General features: G+C 37.4%; 2 protein-coding genes across 6 annotated transcripts in view; one reads left to right on the top strand and one right to left on the bottom strand.

Annotated features, from left to right (window-relative positions):
• nup214 (nucleoporin 214) overlaps window positions 1-17548 on the bottom strand; it is a 319628-nt gene that overhangs the window by 246701 nt on the left and 55379 nt on the right. For all 5 annotated transcript variants that reach the window (XR_007896211.1, XR_007896210.1, XM_051688949.1 and 2 more), the window contains exons 30-33: window positions 12257-12327; window positions 10286-10445; window positions 10041-10193; window positions 6058-6229 (exon numbers count right to left, since the gene is read on the bottom strand). Coding sequence is in view for 3 of the 5 variants with exons in the window: in XM_051688949.1 (XP_051544909.1) it covers window positions 6058-6229; window positions 10041-10193; window positions 10286-10445; window positions 12257-12327 (556 nt within the window). In the remaining 2 variants the exon portion in view is untranslated. The remainder of the gene's footprint in view (window positions 1-6057; window positions 6230-10040; window positions 10194-10285; window positions 10446-12256; window positions 12328-17548) is intronic.
• The window catches only part of fam78ab (family with sequence similarity 78 member Ab), a 432829-nt gene that overhangs the window by 46052 nt on the left and 369229 nt on the right, over window positions 1-17548 (top strand). The window lies entirely within an intron of this gene.

A 17548-nucleotide genomic window follows, 5' to 3' on the forward strand; every position in this document is an offset into this window, starting at 1 on the left:
TGAATAAATTAAGACAGAATTGTCATTTTTGGGTGAACAATTCCTTTAACACAAACACACATTTGTACTAGTCAACTAGTCTCCCAGAGAAGTATGTGTATGTATACCTTGTGTAGCTTAAATGACCTGGAGTTTTTCCACTATTTTAAAAACACTGACAGATAATTCCAAATGATGTCCACCATTGTGAAAGATAAAATATAAGAAAACCATTTAAACCCTAGCATGTCAATTTACACATCAGCAATCATGTTATCCACGAATAGTCTGCAAGGACCCAATGCGTCAACTAGTGGCAACAAACCGGCTCAGTCCATGCAAACCCTAACAGAAATATTACACTGTCACAATTTTAGATTTAGATCTGAACAGTACTACTGAATGTGGCCTGTAAAAGGTAAGTGTGATCTCTTCATAAAGTAACAGCACACCTCTCAACAACAACACACATGATTTGAGGGATCATTCATGTCTGTAACACAACAACAAACACACTGAACAAACACTGTTTAATACTTACTGTTGGAGGTTTGATCACATCACTAACCCTAAATGAGCAATAGTAACAGTTATGCTTGACTTACAAAGCTTTATCTTTACTTATAATCATGTTTTCTGTTTCATATAATCTACAACTAACCATAAATTTACATTAGTGTTCAAACGATCAACATTAAAAAGCTCCACAAACACAAATATATATATACACACACACACACACACACAACCCCAATTCCAAAATAGTTGGGACAGTATGAAAAATGCTAATAAAAACAAAAATGTGTCAATTGTAATTTACATTCACCCTTTGCTATATTGAAAGCACTACACAAAACTACACATTATATGATGTTTTACCATGTGAATTTCATTATTTAAAAAACAATGTACCATAATTTCAAATCAGACGATTGCAACACACTCCAAAAAATTTGGGACAGTCGAGTGTTTACCACTGTGAAACATCACCATTTCTTCTAATAACACTTATTAAGCATTTGGGCACTGAAGACACAAGTTTGTTAAGTTTAGAAAGTTGAATTTTCCCCCATTCATCCATTATGCAGGTCTTTAGCTGCATAATATTACAGGGTCTTCGTTGCCATCTAATGCGCTTCATAATGCACCACACATTCTCAATCTGAGACAGGTCAGGACTGCAGGCAGGCCAATCTAGCAACCACAATCTCTGCTTACACAGCCATGCACTTGTAATCTGGGCAATATGTGGTTTGAAGTTGTCCTGCTGGAAAATGCAAGGACGTCTCTGGAAAAGACAGTGCTGGATGGCAGTATATGTTGCTCCAAAATTTGTAGATATCTGTCTGCATTCATGGTGTTCTCACAGATGTGTGAGTTACCCATGCCATGGGCACTGACACACATCTGGCCCATACAGACACTGGCTTTTGGACCTGATGCTAATAACAGCTTGGATGGTCCTTTTCCTCTTTGGCCTGGAGAACACAATGGCTGTGTTTTTCAAAAACTTTTTGAAATGTGGACTCATTGGACCAAAAAACGCAGTTCCACTGTTCTACTTTCCATCTAAGATGAGACCGAGCCTAGAGAAGTCGGCAGTGCTTCTGGACAGTGTTGATGTATGGCTTCTCCTTTACATAGTAAAGTCTTAATTTACATCTGTGGATGCAGCGGCGAATGGTGTTGACTAACAAAGGTTTACTAAAGTTATCCCAAGCCCATGTTCATGATAACCATTGTAGATGAATGATGTTTTTTAAGACAGTGACATCTGAGGGATCAGAGATCATGTGCATTCAGAAATGGTTTTCGTCCTGCCCTTTACGCATCGAGATTTGACCAGATTCTTTGAATCTTTTAACTAAATTGTGCACTGTAGAGGGTGAAATGCACCAAATCCTTCCAATTTGTCTTTGGGGAACATTGTTCTCAAAGTGCTGGATTATTTGCTGAAGCATCTGTTGGCAAATTGACAAGTCTTGAACGATCCTTGCTCTTGAAAGACTAGGCTGTTTCTGGAGGCTCCTTATATACTATGACACGATTGCCTGTTTAAGATCTCCTGTTTCACATCACCTTATTATTTCAACTTGTCAAATTGTTATTAGTGTTAAATTGCCCGTCTCAACTTTTTTGGAGCACGTTGCAATCATCTGATTTAAACTTACTGTAGATTTAAAAAAAATCACATGGTAAAACATCATATAATGTGTAGTTGTAGTGCTTTCAATATAGCAAAGGGTGAATATAATTTATAAATCACTCCTTTTTTTTTTATTAGCATTTTTCATACTGTCCCAACTTTTTCAGAATTGGGGTTATATATATATTAACACAAAAAGCAGCTGTCAGAGGTGATGAACTGTACAGTCCAAAAGCCATTCAGCCACTGTCATGTGATCATCAACACACGCCTCAGCCAATCAAATTAAAACACATTCACAGGCAGGAATGACTTCAATTCTAATGTGGCGTGTATGTGAGTAAATCACAGTTTGGTCTGATCTCTCATTGAACTGTAATCTTCTACACACACACACACACGCACACACCAAGGGGCGCAGATTATCTTGTTATAATCTACACACTCTGTCACGACACCATCTCTGATGGGACGAGCGCTCTCATGTGCCCTGCTGCAAGAGATGAAAATGACAATAATCCAACATTTAATTCTCTTTCAGACAGTCACTGTGAGGTCACAAACACACTGAGATGAGATGTCCAGGAAACACATGCATTTAGAATTTCATCTGATCAATTCAATACGAAACATATGAGTGAATCTCATGAAACCTGTCAAGAACTTGACCAATATTTCACCCCAAAATCACAACGAAAAGGAATAATTATATTATCCTTACTGTTAACTTCACCCATATATGCAAATTCATTTATATTCTGGTACAACTGCACTTCTTAAACGCTACAAAGAAATGATGGTTGCATGTCAATAAACCATACTGTATGTGCAGTTATAAAGCAGTCACACTGTTGATTAAAGAGCTTGAGGCATTAGTGTTTGGTTGGTCTTTAATAAGAGAATTGTTTGTCTCTTTCATAATCTGAACACCTGGCACACGCTGAAACACAAAGCGTGTTATATAATGTGATGAAAGAGCATGCTACAGCTGCAGTTTGAGCGAGAGAACGCTGCAGAATATTTGATCACATGTCCACCTGAGCAGTTTTACTGCATATAGATATTTTGGCCCCACTTTATATAGGCTGTCACGATTATGAAATTTGGCTGACGATCAACTGTCAAAAGATAATTATGATTATGATGATTGTCTCTTTTAGGGCTTTCACGATTGTCATATTTCTTAAGGTGCATGTGTGCTTCACACCATAAGTCATTTTTACATATTCAACTTTAAATATATAAATCAAATAATAAAATAGGGGTATATGATTTCCTTTTAAAGCTTTAAAAACTAGTGAATGACATGAAAAATAATGCTTTAAAATGTTCAAATATTTCTAAATACTGAAAATATCTCTTTTGCTCAAATTTGAACATTTACACAGTTGTTTTTGGAACTCATTTTATATTATTTTTTTTATACAAATAATTTTTTTTTATTCTATTTATATTATATAATATTATTTTATATTATATTATGCAATAGTAAAATATTTCTGTAATTTCTTGACTTTCACACGTTATTTTAATGCTCTTTGATTAAACCCACTTATTTGTCATGAACACCTTTGATATTTCGTTTCATCATTTTATCACTCCACAGTGAACAGAAATAGAGTAAATGTCACTGCATGTCATTAACACTCTGTGTATGAACCCACAATGACCAATAACATATGCCATTACACGAATGTTTGAAGTGAAACTGGAGTGTTTTGTGTTCACTATCAAAGTTTATATTTGTTCGTTTATATTTTCTCGTGAGTTTGGCGTGTGTCTCTGCTGACAGTGTGCATCAAAGTGCTTGAGAAGAGCTTCACACACTCTTCCTGACAGGAGCTGCTCTGGTTGACACTCAGTGACACTTGGAGTTCAATTGAATGACACAAAAACGTGCCGTTCATGGCATTTATAAATATTTGCTTAAAATTCCCCTGTTTGGGCATTAAAATATGATAGAAATTTGAAGTGCACAGTAATCAGATCAAGTAACCGAGATCTGATGATTCTTAAATAATCCCGAATAAACTATTATGCACTTGGATAAAAAAAAATAAATAAATAAATAAAAAAAGAATTTGATGCAATTTAATTATTAACCATGGTACTTATATGGTCCGGTTCAGGGTCAACAGTGTAGTTACTGATTACAAGCAGATTAAATGTAAGTTCAGTGTAACAACATATAAGTACACAATAAGCACACGGTATTAGAGGTCGACCAATAGATCGGTTTTACCAGTTAATCGCTTTTTGGAACCATCAGTTAATGGCAAATATCAATGCTGATGGTTGCCAATCCTCTGTGGCAAAAACCCTTTTTCTGGCGAATATACTGTACTAAAAGCTAAACTTGGTTAATTTCTACATATACTGTATATAACATATTTTGCATTGTAACTATCACTGTTTATGGACAAACTCACAATTATTAATACAAAATGCACTGTAGATGATTGTAAAAGTGCTTGTGTTTCCCTTATGTGTTTGTGTGAGCTGGAAGCACACAAATTTTAAAATAAGAGTCTCTAGTGTATTTCAGGCATGTTTATAGTTAAAAATCCTGCATTATGCACCAAATCTTCATTGTTTCTGGTTATTGGTTACTGGTTAATAAATTATACATATGGAATTTTACTCATTTTGGACTCTTGTAGTCTTGAAGTCTGACTCTTGTAATCCATCACAGTAAGAAAATATATTTTTAATATTCAATAAATCGACTTTAAAAACTATCAGCTGATTTTTCAGTTATCTGTCTTTTCCACCACCTTAGTTATCCTTATTGGCAAAATTCACTTTCGGTCAATCTCTACACTGTACCAATTGTTTTATTTTTTATTTAATACTTTGTATTTAAAAGACACCTAATATGATATTTTTCTACGTGCATCAACAAATATCCAGTCACTAAAATAGATTTTTTTATTGGCCTATCCCCAGATCAGTGTTTCCAATTCTCCTTGCAATATTAGCAACTCCACACATTTTGATGAAAACAAAATATTCCCCTTTTTGGAGCTTGAAAGTGTTGGACTCCATTGACTTGCAGGGTAAGGACAAAAACACCTCATTTCACCATCAATATATCTACGTTTGTGTTCCACAGAAGAGAGAAAGTCATACTGTTAATTGTTTGTGACGCCTTACAAATTGCATCTTGATTTTACTTCGTTAACAATTGATAATTGGTGACATTTTTGTAGAAATACCAGCATTAAATTCTCTTTCCAAGAAGCACCTTGTAGATTGAGCACAGGGGTTGTGGGGGCATGGGTAGCTCAGTGGTAAAATACACTGGCTACCACCCCTGGAGTTCGCTAGCTCGCTAGTTCGCATCCCAGGGCATGCTGAGTGACTCCAGCCAGGTCTCCTAAGCAACCAAATTGGCCCGGTTGCTAGGGAGGGTAGAATCACATGGGGTAACCACCTCGTGATCGCTATAATGTGGTTCGTTCTCGGTGGGGCGTGTGGTGAGTTGAGCGTGGTTGCCGCGGTGGATGGCGTGAAGCCTCCACACACGCTATGTCTCTGTGGCAACGCGCTCAACAAGCCACGTGATAAGATGCGCGGATTGATGGTCTCAGATGCGGAGGCAACTGGGATTCATCCTCCGCCACCCGGATTGATGCGAATCACTACGCGACCACGAGGACTTAAAAGCACAATGGGAATTGGGCATTCCAAAATGAGAGAAAAAGAAAAAGAGCGCAGGGGTTGTTGTATCAAATTAAACAGTGAAACGGTCAACCGTGTTACCTGAAGACATAATAATGTCCCAACATAAACTACAATGTTTTCATTTAGCTTGAGATGACACTATGCAATTTATTAACACTTACACTATTTTGTCTGAATGTTTAAAAATCACTATATCAAACTGATTTTTTTAATGTTAGAATGACCCAAGGAGCTTTTGATGGCCTCACCCAAATCCCCCAACATTTGCGGCCGCAGTGCCCTCTCCAAACACCTTCCCTGAGGACGAGCCCAGCGGACTGCTGAAGGACGGGGCGGAGCCAAAACTCGCCGTTCCTCCAAACGCCGGAGAGCCACCAAAGGTAGGAGGACTGCTGAACACCGGCACGCTCCCAAAACCACCTACAGAACACAAAGAGACCAGGATGAGCTGTATACAGGCTATATGATCGTTCATATCACACACACACACACACATATATATATATATATATATATATATATATATATATATATATATATACACACACACGCTGTATATCATGTACATCACAGAGGTTCAGTTTTCAGATGTTTTAAGACATGATAACAGGATGCCGTTGTGTTTGCAGTGTCAGCTGTCTTCTTTCACTGTGCGCTCTGAAATTACAGTCAGGCACTGCGTGAATAATTCATTCAACTCATGTCACTGGATTACATTTCCTGGATCGCCAGCATTAATGGAGCTACTCGTCGGTCAAAGTAAATTTGACAAAGGGAATTGTGACTGATCTTCATTATCAAAGCTAAAAATAATCATTTCAACTTACCCACAGGACTCTTATTATTATTGAATGTACCTATTTTATAAATGCTAGTCAAAAAAAAACTCATAAATGATCATGAGTTTACAGTAAGCTTATGCAAAGACAAAAAAAGTCCTTCTTTCATTCTATTATTAGTTTGTTAAATTTTCAACCAGCAATTCAGTACACAAGTACTGAGAATAGGGCCATTAATAATTAATCTGCAATCTATTCATTGTCGTTAAAGTCGTTGATTAATTGAGCACATGATATTTGGAATCCTGCACATGCACTTCGCACAGTAACACTTATTTAATTGCCAACTTAATTTCTCAATGCGTTTGAATAAATAGCATATAAAGATGCTCTGTGCTTCAGGGTTTGTACACATTTTGACTAGTAATTTCCACAACTTTTCCATGACCAAAACTATACCAGGAAAAAAGAAATTTGTTGATAGGACAAAGCAATCCAAAGTTATCACATATGGAAACATGCTTCCCAAGGTGGACTTTTATCAAAATGTCCAAAAAATCTCTCTTTACCATAATTAATGTTTTATTGAACATTAAAACAGAATTACTGAAAAATATGAATGCAAAAAAAAATTTAAAAAAAATCTCAAAGTACTAAAACTAGTCCAAAAGATCAATTTCAGAGCACTTTGGCATCTTTTTCCAACACTTATTCCATCACTCCAAAAATGTGCATTGAGCGCCCTCTTGTGCGCAGTCAATGTATGTGTGCTCTAGTTCTATTATTGACCTCACACTAAACACATGACATGTGGATTGACCAAATATGGAATCTAACACTCTCTAGAGATCTAATGAGAATGATCTGACACATCTATGACGTGAATGATGGTGTTTCAGTGTGACGCTCCCAGAGAACAACATTGCTACAACGATCGCCATCAGCGCTAGCCAGGGTAACTCTCAGGACACTCTTTGAGTAATATCTCTGGATTTACAAATTGTATGATGTTGAGTGAGGGCTTGTTTGATTCAGGATGGCCTGCTGTAAGTTGTGCTCTCATTTTATTTACGATGTGTTTTTTTTTAAATAAACCAAAATGTGACAAAGGCGTTTTTTTTTGTGTGGATTTCACACGCTAATACTCACTACACTTTGGTCTATGAATGAAACAAATTTGCTCATTATATTCTACTAATCAAGACCTTTCCAAAGATATATAACACATGGCGCTGTGATCTTTTTTTTTAATATATGATTTTTGTGATCGCTAATTAGTGAATTATTTAAAATGGAACAGTTCTTATTTATCAACTAATTTAAAAGCAGTATTTTAGAATTGGTCAGATCAGCTATATTCATTGTAAAGATAAAAGTCTAATCTTTAAAACAATGCCTATTTTGTGCAGATCAAGCAAGTGGTTGTTGAGTAATATCATAATATTTTTTTTCGTGATCATCGCCCAATAGCGGGCCCACTGCTGGGTCACTCTGGGTTTAAGAGGTTAAAGCAAATTAAACTCACTTCACCTCACACCTCCTTATATAGTTTAAGTCAGAAGTTTACAAACACATTAGCCAAATACATTTAAACTCAGTTTTTCACAATTCCTGACATTTAATCGTAGAAAACATTCCCTGTCTTAGGTCAGTTAGGATCACTTCTTTATTTTAAGAATGTCAGAATATTAGTAGAGAGAATTATTTATTTCAGATTTTATTTCTTTCATCACATTCCCAGTGGGTCAGAAGTTTACATACACTTTGTTAGTATTTGGTAGCATTGCCTTTAAATTGTTTAACTTGGGTCAAATGTTTTGGGTAGTCTTCTACAAGCTTCTCACAATAAGTTTCTGGAATTTTGGCCCATTCCTCCAGACAGAACTGGTGTAACCGAGTCAGGTTTGGAGGCCTCCTTGCTCGCACACGCTTTTTCAGTTCTGCCCACAAATTTTCAATCTGATTGAGGTCAGGGCTTTGTGATGGTCACTCCAATTCCTTGACTTTGTTGTCCTTAAGCCATTTTGTCACAACTTTGGAGGTATGCTTGGGGTCATTCTCTATTTGGAAGACCCATTTGTGACCGAGCTTTAACTTCCTGGCTGATGTCTTGAAATGTTGCTTCAATATATCCACATAATTTTCCTTCCTCATGATGCCATCTATTTTGTGAAGTGCACCAGTCCCTCCTGCAGCAAAGCACCCCCTCAACATGATGCTGCCACCCCCATGCTTCACGGTTGGGATGGTGTTCTTCGGCTTGCAAGCCTCTCCCTTTTTCCTCCAAACATAACGATGGTCATTATAGCCAAACAGTTTTTTTCATTAGACCAGAGGACATTTCTCCCACAAGTAAGATCTTTGTCTCCATGTGCACTTGCAAACTGTAGTCTGGCTTTTTTAAATGGAAGTTTTGGAGCAGTGGCTTCTTCCTTGCTGAGCAGCCTTTCAGGTTATGTCGATATAGGACTCGTTTTACTGTGGATATAGACACTTTTCTACCTGTTTCCTCCAGCATCTTCACAAGGTCCTTTGCTGTTGTTCTGGGATTGATTTTCGTACCAAACTACATTCATCTCTAGGAGACAGAGTGCATCTCCTTCCTGAGCAATACGATGGCTGCATGGTCCCATGGTGTTTATACTTGGGTACTATTGTTTGTACAGATGAATGTGGTACCTTCAGGCGTTTGGAAATTGCTCCCAAGGATGATCCAGACTTGTGGAGGTCCACAATTTTTTTTCTGAGGTCTTGGCTGATTTCTTTTGATTCTCCCATGATGTCAAGCAAAGGAGGCACTGAGTTTGAAGGTAGGCCTTAAAATACATCCACAGGTAACACCTCCAATTGACTCCAATTAGCCTATCAGAAGCTAATTGTCTAAAGGCTTAACATAATTTTCTGAAATTTTCCAAGCACTTAAAGGCACAGTTAACTTAGTGTATGTAAACTTCTGACCCACTGGAATTATGATATAGTCAATTAAAAGTGAAACAATCTGTCTGTAAACAATTGTTGGAAAGATTACTCGTGTCATACACAAAGTAGGTGTGGAGTGGTTAAAAAAAATTAGTTTTAATGACTTCAACCTAAGTGTATGTAAACTTCTGACTTCAACTGTATATTACATTCAGATTTGTTTTGACTTGTTTTTCCATGACATCTCCACGCTTGGAGCATAATTTTTAAATTTCATGATTGTTCCAAGATTTCCATGACCATATGAACCCTGGTGTTTTGATGAGACCTAGTAAACCTATTTAAGTGCTCACTGGCCAACACAGACTCAGACTTCCATTATTTCTTCTGATATTTAGTTGTATAATTAAGTTGACCTGACTTTCATCTGTAAAAGCCTCTGCTCAGTGACACTCACTCCTATTTCAGTGTGTTTTATTATATAATCAAGTGCTCATCTGGAGTGAGTCACTGATGAGTTGTGTGTGTTGTACCTGGTTTGGTGGGTGTTGAGAATGATCCAAAGCCCTGAGCGGCTACAGACCCTCCGCCGGTACTGAACAAGCCGCTGGGCTTCTGATTGCCAAAGGAACTGCTGCTGAAACTGAAGCCTTCAGCGGCGCTGTTACCAAACAAGTTAGATGAACCTGAAGTTCAAACACACATTATTCATGTGTAACAACTGTAACAGCTGTTTATGTATTCTCTTCATAAAAAGTGTAAATATTCCTGTTCTCACCTGTATTGATGGACTGGCCGAATCCTCCCGTAACAGTCGCTCCAAAAGGGTTTTTGTTGGCGGCGTCTTCATTGGGTTTACCACCGAGACCGCTGAAAAACCCTGATCCTGATGGAGCGTTCACAGCGGCTGAGCCGAACAGACCTCCACCGGACGGAGCCTGACAGACCACAAAACAAACACTCACTGAACGACTGACTCAATGTTCATCTTGGAAACTTGTTACCAGGCCTTCATCATTTTTTGGTACTTTTCAAGTGTCTTTAATGTTCTGATTTAACCATTTTATTTATTCTCAGACTTTCAATATAAAACTATGGAAATCCATTATAAAAATACAAATTATTACATTTAAAACTAAAAGAGTGAAATAAACAGAAACCATTTGAAAAATTTTTGTGTGAAAAAAGATTTCTCTCAATTTTTAATAAATTATAAACAATTTCCACCACACAATACAATTTCACCCCTAATAAAGTTTTTTTTTTTTTTAATAAAGTTAATGCACTTGTTAACCAAGTGGACAAAAGTGTCAGTAAAGAGCATGCTTGAGATGAAATATGAGACAAAAAGAAAAATCTAGGGAAATATTAGGGATGTGCAAGGTTATCGTTTTTAGCATTTGGTAAACTGCAAGGTTTCATGAACAGTTAAATTGGTTTTCCACCGGGATGAAGGAATAACAAATGTTTATTGCAATGGAATTTTCACAAACATTACTCTTAATAGCAGCATATAACATGCATAGTGAGCTATGAGCCTGAAACATCACAATAAACATTCAAGTCAAAGAATAATCATCAAACTGTTACTGCAGCTGTATATATGCGCTCCACCTGGGCAGCTTCACATTTCTGTGAGGCAGCAAACACAAGTCATGTATGTGGAATTACACTGCTGTGGTTAAATAGCCTCTTCAGGGTGCTCTGATTTTTAAATGGTTTAAAATCAAATGGTATTGAACCTTTCTAATTATTGTACATAAATATGCACACCAGAGCAAAATGTAAAAAAAACTTACTGTTTATCAAGTGCCGAAACATCCCGGAATCATGTTTAATAGCGTAACAGTCACATGAATTCCTCTGTGCAACCTGAACGCAGGTATTTCGAGATACGTTTATAAAAAGCTTTACTTGGTGTCTAAAAATGTGGCGATCTAGCGCGAGACACTGAAAGAAAAACAATGAGATTTAGAGCAACAGTCAAAAACGTCCGTGCATCCCTTTGGTTCTTAATATAGTGCGTTGAGTTTCATGAGCATCAAAAATTATATGCAAGTTTTGTAATAGTAGTGTTTGAGGCCCTTAATTGTCCTGAGTGTCAAAAGCTGGATCTCAGCATCATATAGCATAGTCACTGTTGGGAAGAAGTCAAATGTGCAGAACATACTGGGAAAACAAAGAACGCACCTGGAGGATTTTTCTTAAGATCAGTGGCTGGTTTTACTGCTCAGGACAAAACAGAGACTCATGAAAAACTATCACAAAAGTCACAAACAGTCATTGATCATTGAGGAAGCACCACACCATATTGAGAACCTTTTGAACGAGATCATTTGTGTAAATTCAGTGATTATTCGTCCTGTGGAATATATGTACATATCTGTTATGTCAAACTGCTTCATCCGGGCTGTACTAAATAAAGATGCACATTTAAATAATGAGAATAAATAAATGAACACATTTAAACACAAAGTGTTAACACTACAAGCGCAATGTAGTTGCATGCTTTGAGTTCCTCTGAATGTTTTGTACTAAGTTCACACCAGTATTTAATGTCCCGTTTCAAAAGAATCGCCCGCAATGAATATTAATACCAGGTGTAAATGCGGGCACATTTAATATCAATATCTGATCCCACAAGTTCAGCACTCTTGCACTACAATACTACTCAAATATCAGCTTTAACTTCTCTGGTTTACCTGGAGTGGAGCTGTAGTGTGGTTGTGTGTTGCTGTAGGTACTGTACCTGTCCAAACACACCAGCACTGCTGGACTGCTGACCAAACACCGATGAGGACGGGGCGCTGCTGCCAAACGCTGACCACAAAAGAGAGAAATATTAAGACATGAAACTAGAAGGCAACAACTGTAAATTCTTTAGCATAAGAACACATTTATTTGTTTCTGCATCAAATTTCACAGATTCACTAGATTTCCAAAGACAATGTGAGAGCTTACAATGCTAGGGTGTTGTGAGTGGTTGCCATGGAGTTTCTAAGATGCTGGTGTTTTTAGTGTGTTGCTATGTGGTTGCTGGTGTATTGTTGGTGGTTGCCAAGGCATTGCTAAAGTGTTCTGTGTGGTTGCTACAATCATTATGTACAAACAGGGCTGTTAATCAATAAAAAATTGGAATCAAATGAATACCATGATGAGCTAATTAATCAAATTAAATCACAATTAAACACATACATCAATTATTACTGAGAATTGGCCACAATTAAAGATAATTTAGTATATAATAATTATAAACATATTATATAACGTAATTTATGTACGGTCAGGGTGCATGATTAACTGCACAAATGAACACATTTTTTAATTACCACACTTAATGATAAATCACACTAAATGAATGCACTAGAGATTGATAATAAATTCACCAAGAAAAATAAAAAGATACATAAATACATAGATTTATTGTGAAGATAAATGAAAATTAATAGCTTAATGGACAACAGTCCAGCTTAATAGACCAATGTTCTTCAGCGTTATAATTCAGCACATCTATGTACAGCAGGCAGATTTCCTTCACTTTGCACAAAACTGGACACACACTCTTAACCTCTTGAGACCCCCGCATGACTGCTGTGTGTATTTTCCATTTCCCTTTTTGATTTGTAACTAGTCTGGAGAGGTGAGGTATCCAAGCCACATCAGCTACTTACTGGGGTACCTCAGGGATCAGTGCTTGGGCAACTTCTCTTCTCTATATACACAAAATCACTGGGACCCATCATTCAGGCACATGGTTTCTCTTACCACTGCTACGCTGATGACACACAGCTCTACTTGTCTTTCCAGCCCAATGACACCACAGTGACTGCTCGAATCTCAGCCTGCCTGGCAGACATATCAGCCTGGATGAAGGAACACCACCTGCAACTCAACCCAGCCAAGACCGAACTCAATGTCTTTCCAGCCAACCCTACTGTTGAACTCAACATCACCGTGCAGCTGGGTGCAACTACAGTAACGCCTTCCAAAACGGTCAGAAATCTAGGGGTAACCATCGATAACAAACTAAATTTCATTGCCCACATCTCAAAGACCACAAGATCATGTAGATTTACACTCTACAATATCAGGAAGATAAGACCCTTCCTCTCTGAACATGCCACACAACTGCTTGTTCAGTCACTTGTCATAACTAGACTGGACTACTCTAATGCTCACATTGCAGGCCTCCTTGCATGTGCAATTAGACCCCTGCAAATGATCCAGAATGCAGCAGCACGCCTGGTCTTTAATGAACCAAAGAGAGCGCATGTTACACCACTGCTTGTCTCTCTCCACTGGCTGCCGGTTAATACACGTATCAAATTCAAGTCTCTGATGCTGGCATACAGAACAGTCACTGGGTCTGCTCCAGCATACCTAAAATCATTTCTGCAGAGCTACGCGCCCACTAGAAGCCTGCGGTCGGCTAAGGAACGTCGCCTTGTTGTAACAACACAAAGAGGCACCAAAACACTTTCCTGGACTTTCAGCTTCATCATACCACGTTGGTGTAATGACCTTCCCAACTCCATCCGTGAAGCTGACTCACTCTCTGTCTTCAAAAAATGACTAAAAACACATCTTTTCCATGAGCACTTAACCAGTCACTAATAAAAAATAAAAAAAATACTGATTTTATTGAATACTATTCTGATGCTAGTGAAACTTTGTAATATGGCACTTTTTTGTACCGTCTCCTTGAGATGATTCACTTGTGTTTTCCTTTTTTGTAAGTTGCTTTGGATAAAAGCGTCTGCCAAATTAATAAATGTAAATGTAACTAGTAGCACCTAATAAACAAGAAAAAAAAAAAAGTATGTCCTCATATGTGGACAGTGAGACTAATCTGCAAAATTTTAACTAATAACAAGCTATAGAAAGTCAGATTTTTTTAATCCAAAAGTTTGTGTCCAGGAGTGTTGATTATTCATGTTTTTGAGACGTAATTACAGCAATTTACAATTTCTGTAAAATTGAATTAATAATTCTTATTGAAAGTAATGTCCAGCATCATCCAATCACTGCCAGCCATGTTAAAATAAAATGATACATTATAAATTCTGAATCTATGTACTGATTATCATTGTCTCATGTCTGTCAAACATGTTGAGTGATCCAAACATCATCTGCAGCCTGAAACTGAACTTTTGATCGGATTTTAGGAGTGAATGCACTTAGCTGCATAGAGAGCTATAGGATGCTCCCTTACTCCCTATTTAGTGAATGACTTAACCTCCAGTGTGCTGTCTGTCTGCGCTAGTCTCGGAACAGTTTAAAATGCTCCTTATTTTCATCCTAACTCCATATAAAGCCTCTGAAAGCAACATTTTTCATCTTTTGCATGAATACATTTATTCTCAATGTGATAATGCACAGTAAATATATAGGAATGCATTTACTAATGTTAATGAATAGAACCATATTGTACAGTGATAAAATAAAATATAACTAAATTTATATTAAAATGAAGTGAAATGAAATGACCCACAGATGTGTTAATGTTGAAAATTACTCAAAATAACATGTTTTTTCAACTTTTCAGGGAATAATGTCTCATTTTCCACATATGTGGACTTCATGTTTATCAGCGAGCTGATACGTGAAAAATGAATGATTTTTTTAAAGTGACATATCAAATGAAACTAGAGATGTTACTCTTTACAACCAAAAAAACTTAAGGTTTCTTACCAGAAGCACTTTTGTCATGCTGTCACGTGACGCGGTACGCCAGAAGTTTAACCCTTAAATGACAGTCTTGCGAACAGTATTTAGTCGGTTTTAATTCATTTAAATTAAACGCTGCATATAGCGAAGCCAAAATACAACATCCACACATGTGGATGCAGGGTTGCACAAGGTTAAATATACACGCTGCTCTCTTATGAAATCTCACTGTTCAAAACGTGCTCAAAACGTGTCCAGTACACTCGCAAATCTATTAGAAAGTCATACAGCTCTGCCTTTGTTCATCCGTCATGACATGTCCATTATTATGAGTTCAGCATGATATCGGGACGACATGTTCATGTGTTTGTGATAAGTGCAGCTTCACACCGATGGAGACTGGCTCATGTGAAGCACATTTATCACAAGTATAGGCTAAAAACAGTTAAGTAAGCCCAGTGTCATAAGATCAAAAAAGAATGCAGAAAATGATTTCATATTATTAATAGAAATATTAATAGCTGTTAATCACAAAGCAGTGTATGACACATTGCCAATTCTGTCAGACTGAATTTAAGGTTATTGATCATCATTGGTGAATTGCTCCAACGCCTGAAATATGTTGAATTCTGATCATATAAAACTAGGACAATACCTGATGAAACTTCAAATAAGTGACCAGAATGTAATGCTGTTCAGATATATTTGACATTTAGCATAGGCTATCTTATTTATTGTTTACTTGTATACTGTATAGGCCTATACAACATTATTATGTATATAAACCTGTGACAGGGTTTCTACCGGTTTGTGTTTCATGAGTCTGACAGCAGACGAGTGTGTTAAATCAGACATAGTCTGGCTGTTATTAAACAAATGTAATCAGTGTTTAATTAGCTACAGACTGACCGAGAACACAGTTGACTAAATGGGACATGACCTTTCAACACTCAGGTCATGTTCATCCATCACTCTGACACATTCAGATAAAACAAAGGCCAGTTTTCAACAAAGGCAAGTCATTAATTTTCCATCATCAGCACATAGATGTGAAGAAAATGCAGACTGTGAACCTCAACATTTGCATAATTTCAATTAGCACATTCTGTGGAGTTTAATGTTCCCCCTAAATAATCAGAACATAAACAGATGTGAATACTCGTTCTGTAGTGTCACTGGGGTCAGGGGTCAATGAGTCCGTAAAGATCCGCAGCTCAGCTGTTTATAATGTGCAAGTCTGCGGCTCTGATCCGGAGACAGGAATTCTGAGAATTCATAGGAATGGGAAACATCCTGGCGCTCGCACACACACCCTGAAACCCACCCTATACTACTGCCATTCACACTAAAACACCTGCTGATGGGCTGTAAATTCCAGCGCTGACCCAATCACATTCTACTTATGACAAACTTACAACACTGAATTTACATATGCTTTGACTGTTTACTTAACACGTTCCTGGTCTTTATGTGAATTATTCATCAGTTCATATTATTAAAAAGAAAAAAATAATGTTTGTCTTGGTAATCTTCATCAGAATGTAATAATTTGCTCTGCCTCTGAAACTTCTTTCCTTTTTGGCTGATGAGAAAAATCCCTCTTAATTTGTCATCTCCTCCCCTCCAACAACCTGTCATATATAGACTACTTTTAATCGTCCAAGCAACTGCTGATGAATAAAATCAAGTCCTGCCTTCCATTTTTCTGTAGTTTCACTCAAATTGCCAATTTCACAGAAATATGTTGCATTATGGAAGTTAAATGGGTAGCGTACACCAATTCATGTTGTATATTGTGGGTTTTAATCCATGTGTGTTTGCTTTGAGGTCTTCTATTTGCTAGTGTACTGATTTGTGACAAAATCAACTTTCATTTAAACAATCATTTAAAATTTACAGCCATTCTTCTGCGAGAAAAGTGATCAAAGATATTGATAATATCATCTTGTATGCATGGGTGTATACACATTTTTGTCCAATAAACTGTTCTCTTGAAAGGTCTTCCCCCTAAATTATTATTGCCAAAGGTGGATTGGGAGGAGAGAGTAGAGTGATGTAGCCAATTAATGGAGGGGGATTATTTGGAGGCCCTGATAGATAAGGGCCAATGGGGGGAATTTGGCCAGGACACCAGGGTTACACCCATACTCTTTATGAGAAGTGCCCTGGGATTTTTAATGACCACAGAGAGTCAGGACCTCGGTTTAACATCTCATCCGAAAGATGGTGCCTTTTTACAGTATAGAATCCCTGTCACTATGCTGGGGCGTTAGGATCCACACAGACCGCAGGGTGATCACCCCCTGCTAGCCTCACTCACACCTCTTCAAGCAGCAACCTTAGTTTTCCGCAGGAGGTCTCCCATCCAGATACT

Source organism: Myxocyprinus asiaticus, chromosome 4 (genome assembly GCF_019703515.2).
Source record: "Myxocyprinus asiaticus isolate MX2 ecotype Aquarium Trade chromosome 4, UBuf_Myxa_2, whole genome shotgun sequence".
Taxonomy (NCBI): domain Eukaryota; kingdom Metazoa; phylum Chordata; class Actinopteri; order Cypriniformes; family Catostomidae; genus Myxocyprinus; species Myxocyprinus asiaticus.